Raw genomic sequence first — 12,444 nt, forward strand, 5'->3', positions numbered from 1 at the left:
ATCACTAAACGTAAATAAGTTAAGAATGGCAATTAATCAATCAACTCATGTAGTCAATTACAACTGTCCATTTTAATAATCAAGTAATCTGGTTTATTCTGATGTTTGAATAATCATTTATTCATTTAGGTCAGGTTTTTTTTCTTAAATAAACCCTGAGGGGGAAAATTATTTATTTTAAATTCTTGAATAGAATTTCAATTGCACACACTCCGGTTTACTGGGGGACTTTAACCCGTCGTGGTAAAGTGGGAGCTGAGCTATGAAGCAAAGCTCTCCATTTACTGGTCAATCTATGTCCCTACCCTCTCCTAAGGTCATGAGCTTCAGATAATGACAGGAAGAACGTGATTACGGACAAGACAGACCAAAATGAGTTTTCTCCTACTTGTTGCTGTGCATAATCTCCGCGATTGTGTAAGGAGCTCGAAACTGAATCACTATCCTTCAGATCGAGAGGAGCCCGTCAAGGTGCATCAAACACTGGTCATGTTTGAGGAGAGACTGATCATATTTCTGTTCTGTGTTATTTACTTAATATTTGCTGGATGTTTCACATATCACCCAAGTTTAGAAGTACACAGAAAATGAATTTCAAAATGAGTTCCCAGGGGCTTTAACATGAGAATTAAAGTTCCAATTCTGATTTGAATCCTTTTGGCTCAAATGTGAGAGGTAAAAGCCAAAAAATCAAAACATAAATGAAGTGATCCAAATGCAAATTAAATTACATCAAAACAGAAATTAAGAAAAATGAAGATTATTTCCTCACGTGTTTCAGTGACACTAAATGTCAACACTAAAAGTTGTTGAATAGGACTTTACCCATACCCATACGTAAATAGCCTACAAGACTAGTTTTGTTATGCTGAAATAAAGTAAAATACTACATTTAACTCTTAATATTGTATATTTTTTAGATTTTTGTATATTTAATATAAAGTGCTCATATATATATATATTGTAGTGTCTCATAATATCTACTTTTTATCTGCATTCTCTTGAGGAATATATTTTTGTAAAATCTCCTCGAGGCAGAGCGTATTTTGAGCAGTCCTCCGAGGCCATCTACTCTGAAGATCTGCTGCTTTTTCTCTACCAGCAGTTACATAAGTATGTCTTCTTTCAGTCTTAAGCATGTACAAACTTGTCTGTCGTATTATTTCCAGCGTTAGGCTGCCTTCCTGTTTGAGTCTCGTTTACTTGTCTTTGGAAAACGGACACAAACTCAGCTTTAAGACACATATACACCTCGTTTTTAAAAAGTGACGGTTCTACAATGAAGGACAACACAACAGAGGACATCCAGAAGGTTTTTGAAGGAGCCCCAGAGGCCAGGAAAGCGCTACTCGACAACCACAGCAACCTCTACAAAGTGGCTGACTACTGCGAAAAAAACTACCTAAACGTAAGATGTTTTTGTGTGATTTTTCTTATTTTTTTTTTTTAGTAAGAAAGTCTCGTTTTTTATTTTGTTTTGTTTTCTGATGTTTTTTTTTCAGTTGCTTTATTGCAGGGCAAAAAATCTATAAGAATTTTGCATATTAATAGGTTTCATGAGAAAAAAACAGCCTATTTCAAGCCTCCAGACATATTTTTTAGCCCGTCGCCCACTTTCGTGTGGCCCGTGCCTGTTTGTACAGCGGTTGCCAGATACAACAAAAATCTCCGATATATTATTTAAACTATTACAATCATAAATGGGCTTAAACCTAATATTTGTGTGTGTCTCAACATGGACTGAAGAAACAGAATGGACGTATATTTTACTATAATTGTACCACATTTAAAAAATTCTCTAGCAACCGTGTTTAATGAGTGATGCCTCAACAAATATATTTTCCCAATTTCTGTAAGGAGTTTGGTGAATGCTCCCAATGTGTTTGTGGGTTTCTACAGTCATGGGAGCTTCCTTCCAAAATTCAAAAACACAGGTTTATAGGTGGGTTGGCCTTGCATAATTGTAAACAGAAGAGTGAGTGATTATGTATGTGATGCCCGTTGATGGATTGGTGTCTTGTCCTGGGTATGTTCTTGCCAGGTGCCCAATAGGCTCCAGACCCACTCTGACCATGAATATGATGAAGTAATTAAAAAAAATTAATCAATGAATGAATACATTTACATTAAAGTGGTTTTATTTTGAGGAAGATTGGATGATAATTTTGATAGTTTTCTTAAGTAATGTTGATAAAACTAATGCCTCCCAACTTAAATAAAAAGCTAGGATAGCACTAAACTTGGCAACCCTGACTTGTACAGATATTTAAACATGCCCGAGCACATCAGGTCTGCTCTAGCCTAGCCTCTTTGAGCAATTGCTGTCTCAGGTTATTTATTTTCATAGGCTTTATTGAATATTTTCATAATTATTATATGGTCATGTGTACAGGAGCATGTCTGTAAATTAGAATATCATCAAAAGGTTTGATGTATTTTATATCAATAATTCAACTTAAAAGGTGAAATATTATATAGATTCATCACAAACATTCATTCATTCATTGTCTGTGATCTATTTCAGATATTTATTTCTTTGAATGTTGATGATCATGGCTTGCAGCCAATCAAAACCCAAAAGTAATTATCTCAGAAAATTTGAATATTCTATAAGACCAATTAAAAAATTATTTTTAATGCAGAAATGCTGGCCTATTGAAAAGTATGTACAGCATATTCACGCAATACCTGGTTGGGGCTCCTTTACCATGAATTACTGCATCAATGCGGCGTGGCATGGAGGTGATCAGCCTGTGGCACTGCTGAGGTGTTATGGAAGCCCAGGTTGCTTTAAGAGCAGCCTTTAGCTTGTCTTCATTGTTGGGTCTGTTGTCTCTCATCTTCCTCTTGACAATACCCCATAGATTCTGTATGGGGCTGAGGTCAGGTGAGTTTGCTGACCAATCAAGCACAGTGTTACTGTGGTTATTAAACCAGGTATTGGTCATTTTGGCAGTGTGGACAGGTGCCAAGTCCTGCTGGGAAAAAAATGAAATCCACATCTCCATTAAGAGTGTCAGTAGAGGTAATCATGAAGAGCCCCATTATTTCCTGGTAAACGGCTGCATTGATTTTGGACTTGATATAACACAGTGGACCAACACCAGCAAATGACACGGCTCCCCAAACCATCACTGATTGTGGAAACTTCACACTAGACTCAAGCAGATTGGACTGTGTGCCTCTCCACTCCTTCCTTCAGACTCTGGGATCTTGATTTCCAAATGAAACACAAAATTTACTTTCACCTGAAAACAAGACTTTGGAACACTTTGGAGCAACAGTTCAGTCCTTTTTCTCCTGGGCCCAAGTAAGACTCTTCTGGCCTTGTCTCTGGGCCATGAGGGGCTTAACACAAGGAATGCAGCAGTTGTAGCCCATATCCTGGATGCGTCTGTGTGTGGTGGCTCTTGAAGCACTGACTCCAGCAGCAGTCCACTCCTTGTGAATCTCCCCCAAATCTTTGAATGGCCTTTTCTTGTCAATAGTTATGTATTGTCTTATACTTATGGACCTGTTTTTACCACACTCAAATTTTCATTAATATGCTTGGATACAGCAGGAGGGTGTCAATAACTGCCTTCTGGACATCAGTCAACCTACTGAAATAGACTAAGGTGAAATTTTAAAGGCTTAGGAAATCTTTGAAGGTGTTTTGTGTTGTCTTTCATTATAGAACCATGTAAAATATAATGACGATTAAAATGGAATTAGGTGTATGAAATCAACACAATGTTAAAGTCTACGATTATAATAGAATATTGTATAATTATGTTTTCTAATTAAAGGTACAAAAATGTCCCCTTGAGGGTACCACCATAGTGCCAGGTTTTCAGAGAGTGTTGATATTGCAAGATAGAATTAGGAGAATTTGACGTTATTCCTCTCAATAGCATTAGCAGCATCAGGTGCAGATAGGGATGATAGTACTGGATCACATACACCACTCCAACTTTTCCATATTCTGAATGAAATGGTTCTGAGTGGAACTCGATCATTCCGGAGAACACAGTTTTGGTTCAGAACAGCCCAGTGCTGGAAGGGCTTTATGTCCCTCAAGCCCATTAAGCAAAGATATGTGGTGATAATGTGTGAATTTAGATCATTGAAGAACAGGGAGAATTGGAGGCTAAAACAGGTACTACTGTTTGTAAATTGTAGAACTACAAATTGATCTTTAAAGGTCTGTGGAGCTGATTCTCTCAGTGAGTGCAGAATCAAGGAGGTGGTGTTTTTATTACGGCTGATCAGTGTAAGAAGCATTATTCTGCATTCTGCATTATTTCTTAAAACAACAAGTCAAATTACAGTACTGTGCAAAATATGTATGCAGGTGTGCATTGAAATATTTGCCTGGGAGAGACTTTGGCTCATGTTGCTGTGCTCAGCCTTACCATAGTTTATGACCTATGACATGAAACTGTCCTCCACAACCTCACCTTCATAGCAGAGTTTAGCCGATCCTCACCCAGGAGGTTTTAAGCCTCCTATGCAGCTGTTTGTATACGCAGCTGTTAGGTATAATTGCTTAATCATACACCTGACAATAATCCTCTTTTTAATTTTGTTTGCATTTTAATTGGCAACAACTGAACTATTAACATTTCTATTTTTGAAATCATTCTTTGCAGCATTTCCCCACACATCTGTCTAAAACTTTTACACAGGAGTGTACCTTTCTGTCTAATTATAAATATATATACAGGCCTAAAAGTTGAATAAGACACTTTCTGTAGATGACATTTTCTCTGGACTAGAAAAAAGAGTATCTCAAATCTCTAAGACAAAATATTAAACTTGATATGATTTCTTGTAGTGTGAAATCACAATTCTACTGTTGTATTATTCTGTAGGCAGAGGACCCCAGAAAAGCAGTCGAGGAGTCTAAATCTCTTACCACTCAGGCCCTGGCCAGCATTGCTTACCAGATCAACTCTCTTGCTTCAAGTGTGCTAAGATTGCTAGATGCTCAGACCATTCAACTGAAACGTATGGAGTCCTCAGTCAGTATCTTAACCATGGTGAGAATCCTCTTGAATTTTGAAGATATTTAAAGTTGTACACTTTGTTCACAACTACAGAGTAGCTTTATTTGAGGCAATCTAACACTCAACATCATCATACCACACTGGGAAAAAAATATATAAATAAATAAATTATAACTTATCAGTGTCTAATTCCACTGGCTGATTAATTTTCTTGGCTGAAGAAATCGAAAGAAGCAATTTGTTAATGGAACAAGACAATTTTTTAGATGAGGAGAAATGTAATAATAATATGTAAATGTAAATAATAGTTGTAATATAATAATAATGCCCAGAGAGCAGACACATTTTGGCCAAATCTGTTTCACGTATGTTACGTCCAGCTCACTGCCAAATGTTGTGTGGGCCTGATATGGGCCAATTGTCATGTTGTCTGGGCCATATGTGGGCCTAATATCGACAACTGGCCCATATAAACTGGACCTGTCAGTGAGCTGGGGTAGCCAGACTCACCCTGAGTCAATGCTGTAATTCCAGGCCAAATGTGGGCCATAGGACCACTGAAGATGTGCCACATTTGGCCCAAATATTCTTTGCTATCTGGGAATAAGACAACAATAGTTTAGAATCAGGGTGAGTATAATTCTGACAATAACTTCATAATTAAAATAGTAGATTAGATCAGACATGTAGCAGGGTAATGTGAAACAGATGTTATTCACTTTTTCTAGCAATTTACTTTGTCAGTGTAACATTCAGGCATGATATTGACATACACAGTTTTCATGGATTTTTTTAACATTATGGGATGGTTTTCCAAACAGGGATTAAGCCTAGTCCTGAACTAAGCAGCTTTTTGGATTGGGAGTTACCATTGAAAGGAGGATATTGCCCAGGGCTAAGCTTAATTCTTGTCTGGGAAAGCACCCCTAAAACGTTTTATGCTAATACTGATGTAATATATTTATAATATTTAAATTTGAACTCCTAATAGCATGATTCTAACTTCATAGTAAATACTTCTAATCATTTGGACAATGGACTGTTTAATGATCTTTTTCAGACAGTAAACACATACAAGGAGAAAGTGGCACGGGAGGAGATCGGAGTGTTGACCACACCTTGTAAAATTACTCGCGTTCAGAAGATGGTTCCACCAGCGACTCTGGAAGACCCTATCACTGAGTATGAGCGTGTCCCAATAACCTACACCAGTTTGGACACAGTAGGACACGGACACTGGGACGGCACCAAAACTGTATGAAAATTTAGTTCTGTTTATAATTTAACAAAATTCTGTCATTTAATTTTGTTGCAATTAGGTTTAGTCATCAGAAATACAGTTGATTTGCTATACTACTTAAAATAAAATACTGCAGGTGCAGAAACTAGTTACGTTTAGTAACATATATGTACTTAAGAGATTTTCTTTATTATTTAACCGCAGTCATACAATGACACAATAATACTGTGAATTCAAAAACAACAAGAAACATTTTTATGCTTAAAAAAGTTCAACAGGATTCAGGTGATGCCTCAGATTTCCAAAGCTGGGAGTCCTAGAGAGCATATTTGGCCTCTGTCTCTGGGTGGTTTGGACGGGCTAGCTATCACAGGGGTCTCTCAGCAGATGTGAAAGTATTGGAAAGTTTGCACTGTCCTTTGACCTATTAAACTCTTCAGTGTAGTTACATCAGAGGCAGTTTTAAAAAAAGCAGTATACTGGCCTAACATATTTAGGGTAAATGTGTGCGATCCAGAGAGGTTCAGTGAATTGGAGACAACTAATATTTAGGCAGAAAAATCAGGAAAGAACTGTGGTTACGGAAGTAAAAAAAAAAAAGTTACAGTTACACTGTAAAATGGTTTATTTCAGTCTGTGCTAAGTTTGCTCTGGTAAAGGTACTTTGGACATTTCTTCTAATTCTCTTAGGCTACCAGCAGATAGGTGAGAATCAAGCTCCATTTACAAAAAAATTGGGATGCTGTACAAAATAACTATAAAATACAATGATGTGCAAGTCATTTAAGCCCTAAAATTAACTGACTATAGCACAAAGACAACACATCTGTGTGGCATCACCTCTTCACATACCATCCATCCATCCATTATCTGTAACCGCTTATCCAATTTAGGGTCGCGGGGTGTGCAGAGCCTACCTGGAATCATCGGGTGCAAGGCAGGAATACACCCTGGAGGGGACGCCAGTCCTTCACAGGGCAACACAGACACACACACATTCACTCACACCTACGGACACTTTCGAGTCGCCAATCCACCTGCAACGTGTGACTGTGGGAGGAAACCGGAGCACCCGGAGGAAACCCACACGGACACAGGGAGAACACACCAACTCCTCACAGACAGTCAGCGGAGTGGGAATCGAACCCACAACCTCCAGGCCCCTGGAGCTGTGTGACTGCGACACTACCTGCTGCGCCACCGTGCCGCCTCTTCACATACCTTTCAAACTTATTCATGTCACTGACATGTTGCCAGTTTTTTTTTCCGTAGTGTTACACAACTTTACCAGCCTTATGTTGCCCTATCACAACTTTTGGAAAGTATTACTGGCATCAAATCCCAAATGGCCGTATATTTTTCAAAAACAATGAAATTTCTCAGTTTCAGCATTTGAAACATAGTGTTTTTAATATTTTCTATTACGTATTGGGTTTGAATAATTTGCACATTATTGAATTCTGCTTTTATTTACAGTTTGCCCAGCATCCCAACAGTTCTGGAAATGGGGTTTATAAAAGGGTCAGTGGGAATTGGCTGAAACTATTTATAGCATCATTGATTGACTTTGTCAAGGGCCGTAGCTCCAAGTGAGCAAGCTGATGGATGGTGGCAAATCTCAAAAGGTGAATCTTCTGGTTGACACTAGAGCAAAACAAAGCAGTGTAAAAACATAGACCAGTAAAGTCTTTAAGACTATAATTTAGTAAAGAATTTGTATAATTCTATAAAGAATTTGTTAAAATAGGTACAGTAGTTTATAATGCCACATTATGAGTGTGTTTAGAGCTGGGTTGTGTGTGCAAGATACATCTTCTGGATGCACTGGGATGCATCATCAGTGATGTAACCTGGGGTTACCGGGTCTTTCACTATCAGACACATGTGACCAGGTGACCTAGCTGAGGTCGATCAGACCCCACCTTGCATCCCAGCAGCAAACCCTCATGGTTCAGCCCTCCTTATCCACAGCCACCTTGTGGCTTTCTCTGCGGATCGAATGGCCCTCTCCCTAGCCTCTCCTGTTAGTTGGTTAAGGGCTTTGCAGAGCGATTTTCCTGCAAAACCTCTAAAACCAACCTCTATTGGCTCATAAAGAGTCCTCCAGCCCTCTTCCTGGCACTTCTCCACCAGCTCCTAGTACTTTGCGCATTTTCTTTCATTTGCCTCGTCCATCCACTCTTCCCAGGTGAGTTTGAGCACAGTCAACTGTTTAGTTGCCTCAGAGATGATGATTATGTCTGGCTGGAGTTATGGTATAAAGCAATATGCTCGGGAAACTTCAGCTGCTTCCCCAGGTCGGCTTGCAGCTGCCAGTCAGAGGCTGTGTGAAGGAGACCTCACTTTGTTCTTCGCTGTTCACAGGGTTTCTCTCCAGCTTTGACGAAGGCAATTCTTGTCTTTGGGGCAATATGGCGTTTGCAATGATGGCATTACATATGCTTTCTGCCACCGCCTTCAGCACTTGGTCATGGTGCCAGCAGTAGTGACCTTCTGCAAGGGCCTTTGGAGAGCTACTCAGCAGGTGTTGTAGGGATCCCCTTCTAGAGCATAGCTGGCACGCTGGTGTCTCACTCTTGCCCCATACATGGAGGTTGGCTGGGTTTGGTAGGGCATCATATACAGCCTGGACTAGGAAACAGATGTGATGGAAGTCTGTCTACGTAATAATTGCCCAGGTGACTTTGCTCTGTAGGGTCCCCTTCCACTTTGTCCATGCGCCCTGCTGCCTGAGTCCCACTGTTCCGCTCACTCTTGCTCCACTCCTGATCGGACCTATTCCTGGATTAGCTGGTGTCTCTTCTTCCCTCTGGCCCTGCCCACTTGGGTCTTCGGGAAAAAGCCTAGGCCAGGTCAACCATTTATGGAGAAAGCTAGTGATGTTTCTCATCAGGGACTCCACTGTTGACACTGGGACTGAGTAAACCAGCAGAGGCCACAGTATATGTGGTAGGATGGAGTGCTGGTAGATCCATGCCTTGAATCTGCCCAGCAGGCCTGACTTGTCGACCTTGATGAGCCAACTCAGAGATGCGTCAAACAGCTTCCTCAGACTCTTCACTGGCTACTCACTGATGGAGAGGATGGCTGTTCTAACCAAGGAGAAAAGGAATTTATCAACTCCTTCCCCCTTTTTAGCACCAAAGATCTCGATTTGGAAGGTTTGAAGCTCATCCTGCCCTGCTGGCAATCTTTCAAGGCCCTCCTGGGATTGATGTTGTTGTAACAGTGAGTTCATCCATGAATGCTCATATAGGGGGCTACCACACGCCAGACCTGGTAAGAGGGCCTCTGTATTGCACCTCAGCTGACTTGACCACTATGCTCATTGCCAGAGCAAAGAAAATAACTGAAATAGTACACCCAGTTATTATCCCTTTTTCCAGCTGATACCAATCTGATGTTACTTCCCCAGAAGTGAGCCTTAGCCTGAAGTTGTTGTAATAATCCAGGATCAGGTCCTTGATCGCACTGGGGACATGGTGGCGGTGTAGTGCAAGTTCAACCAATCTGTGTGTTTTCATGGGCTTCTCTGATGAGCTGTGTGACTACAACAGTGTGCTCTAAGCAACCTGGATCTCCAGGGATGCCACCCTTCTGCATTGAGGGATCAGTGTAGCTGTTCTTGAGAAGAAACTCTGTGAGGCCCACAGCTCAGACAATAAAACATCATATTCTAGCTTCAACATAAACATAATCTACCTTTTGACTTTAGCACTAGCAGTACTGTGTTTGCATTGCCTAAGAAAACCACTAATATGTCACTAGACTCTGTAAAATGAATTAATTACGGGAGGACGTTGTGGCCAAATTTGGTAATATGACTAATTTGCATTAACAAAATGAATGTGTTAAAATGTATAGATTAAAGTGTTAATGCATTAACATTGACAGTACTAATTAGAATATCATTTTGTTACAATGAACTGAGTAAGAAATTATTGATAGATAATTAAGTTTTTCAGTGATACCTGAGATATCTGCAGGATAAATATTCATTCTCTAACTCTGCAATTCTCTGTGCATTCTGTACTATCCATAGTACAATTTAGATTATGATTTAAATATACAGCATTTCCTGCATTCAGAATTCTTCTTAAGCATTAGCACTCTTGTGAGTTACATAAATCAATTTCAGAAACCAGACTGTAACTTTAATATGATTCTGATCCTCAGGCACCGAAGAATCAGCCTCAAGCAGATGGATCTGCCCTATCATCAAAGACCCAGGAAGGAGGACACATGCACGGGTGTGTTCAAAATAAATATTTCAGACTGAGATTAATAAAAGGTGATGTTTTGAAGCTTGTGAATAAATTTAGCTTCCATGAAAGGTCTTCTCCTTTTTGAGTGAGGGATGTATCATGGATCAACATTTTGATGATTAAAAAAAAGCTGACTTCCTCTCTGTCTCTTTCTCATTTGTGTATATCTCTCTCAGACCTACTTCAGGTATTGCTGTTCCTCCTCCATCAATTCCAAACTGGACAAGCTTTAGAACATGTACTACTCCGCAGCCTCCACCTTCAGCTATCCCCGTTTCCTCCCCGACTCGCCCTCTGAGTTTCACCTCAGCAGCTTCATGTCCATCACCTTCCCTAAGCGATGACAGCAACTTCTCTCTACCAACTCCTCTTTCTCTACCTACCTCAGTACCTCCTCCTCCACCCAGTCCTACTTTCAGAAACTCATTTTTGCCACCACCTCCATCTCCACAGTTTGAGTTAATGACTCCTCCACCTCCACCTCCTAGTCTTCCACCTCCAGGTTGTGCTGTTGGAGGCTCATCATTGCCATCTCCACCTCCTCCATCTCCACAAGATGCCTACATAGTTCCACTGGGGAACAGGGGTCATGTTCCTCCACCTCCTCCACCACCTAGATCTGATATTTCTGTAGGAGGACCACCACCACCTCCGGCTCCATCTACACCCAGCTCTGCATTTAAGGGTTCATCAATACCTCCACCTCCACCACCTCCTCTAAACACTTCTATGATTCCTCCACCTCCACCTCCTCCCCTAAACACTTCTATGATTCCTCCACCTCCACCTCCTCCCCTAAACACTTCTATGATTCCTCCACCTCCACCTCCACCTCCTCCCCTAAACACTTCTATGATTCCTCCACCTCCACCACCTCCCCTAAACACTTCTATGATTCCTCCACCTCCTCCCCTAAACACTTCTATGATTCCCCCACCTCCTCCACCTCTCCAGAACACGTCTATGATTCCTCCTCCACCTCCCCCACCCCCGCCTGGAAAAGGTTATATTCCTCCACCTCCACCATTTTGAGTGTCAAAAGCAGACTTTTTAAAGATATTAGGCTCACAAAATCCATTCTACTAATACTGTTGTTTATGGCAAAATATGGCAAGTTTGACAACAATAAATTGTAATTATCCAAAGGAGAAACTAGAAATTCCACTCATTCTAATGAGAAATTGTGACAATCGTTCAGTAAACAAGATGCAGACCATTTCTCATATTCACCAGTTGTAATATAAAGCTGGTTTAACCCAGCAACAACAGGAGCTTGGATACATTATGCTATCATATATGCTATTATGGCTAGGATGATCCAATGATGAGTAGTATTTACATCATAATTAATTGAATCGTTGTATTGACATGTGGTTTCAATGACAATTGCAAAGGATTTACTTAAATGTAAAATGTGTATTGCTTTTTAAAAGACATTGAGTGATTACATGGAGTGATTAAGAAAAATTGCAGAATATCAAAATCATCATCTTTTTTCCACTTAATCCATTGTTACACTAATATGTGAATATAAGACACATAAAGGTCATATATTATAAACAGTTTTGGGATAATACAAGGATTCATTGTATTGTTTATTATTAGAAGCACTAGTAAATGTCTGGGTGGAGGACAAGCCAAATATATTAAAATTTCTTGTAAACATATTTTAGGTAAATTTTTAAAGCAAGGACACATTTATTTAATCCCAATGAAAGTTAAACCCTAATATAATTTTACATTTATAAATATTACAATTTCAAAACATTTGGAAACATTTTCAGAAAAATCCATTTAACTGAAGAACTGCTTGATGACAGTACACCACTGGTACACTGGCTTATACACTGAAACATGCTATTCGTAGAAAAATATGCCAAGATGGTTGTTTTGGAAGAATTAGACTATAATTAATAAAGTAATCAGCTTTTACCAGGGTTTAAAGCAAAAA

The 12,444-nt window shown here is 39.7% G+C and overlaps 1 protein-coding gene across 1 annotated transcript; it reads left to right on the top strand.

Annotated features, from left to right (window-relative positions):
- The first annotated feature begins 1,067 nt into the window (after positions 1 to 1,067).
- abi3b (ABI family, member 3b) lies at positions 1,068 to 11,525 on the top strand. The gene is made up of 6 exons (XM_066663978.1): positions 1,068 to 1,113; positions 1,267 to 1,408; positions 4,854 to 5,021; positions 6,049 to 6,243; positions 10,405 to 10,478; positions 10,670 to 11,525. The coding sequence occupies exons 2-6, from the start codon at positions 1,280 to 1,282 to the stop codon at positions 11,523 to 11,525; spliced, it is 1,422 nt and encodes a 473-aa protein (XP_066520075.1). The 5' UTR covers positions 1,068 to 1,113; positions 1,267 to 1,279.
- The last annotated feature ends 919 nt before the right edge of the window (positions 11,526 to 12,444 follow it).

Source organism: Hoplias malabaricus, chromosome 3 (genome assembly GCF_029633855.1).
Source record: "Hoplias malabaricus isolate fHopMal1 chromosome 3, fHopMal1.hap1, whole genome shotgun sequence".
NCBI lineage: Eukaryota > Metazoa > Chordata > Actinopteri > Characiformes > Erythrinidae > Hoplias > Hoplias malabaricus.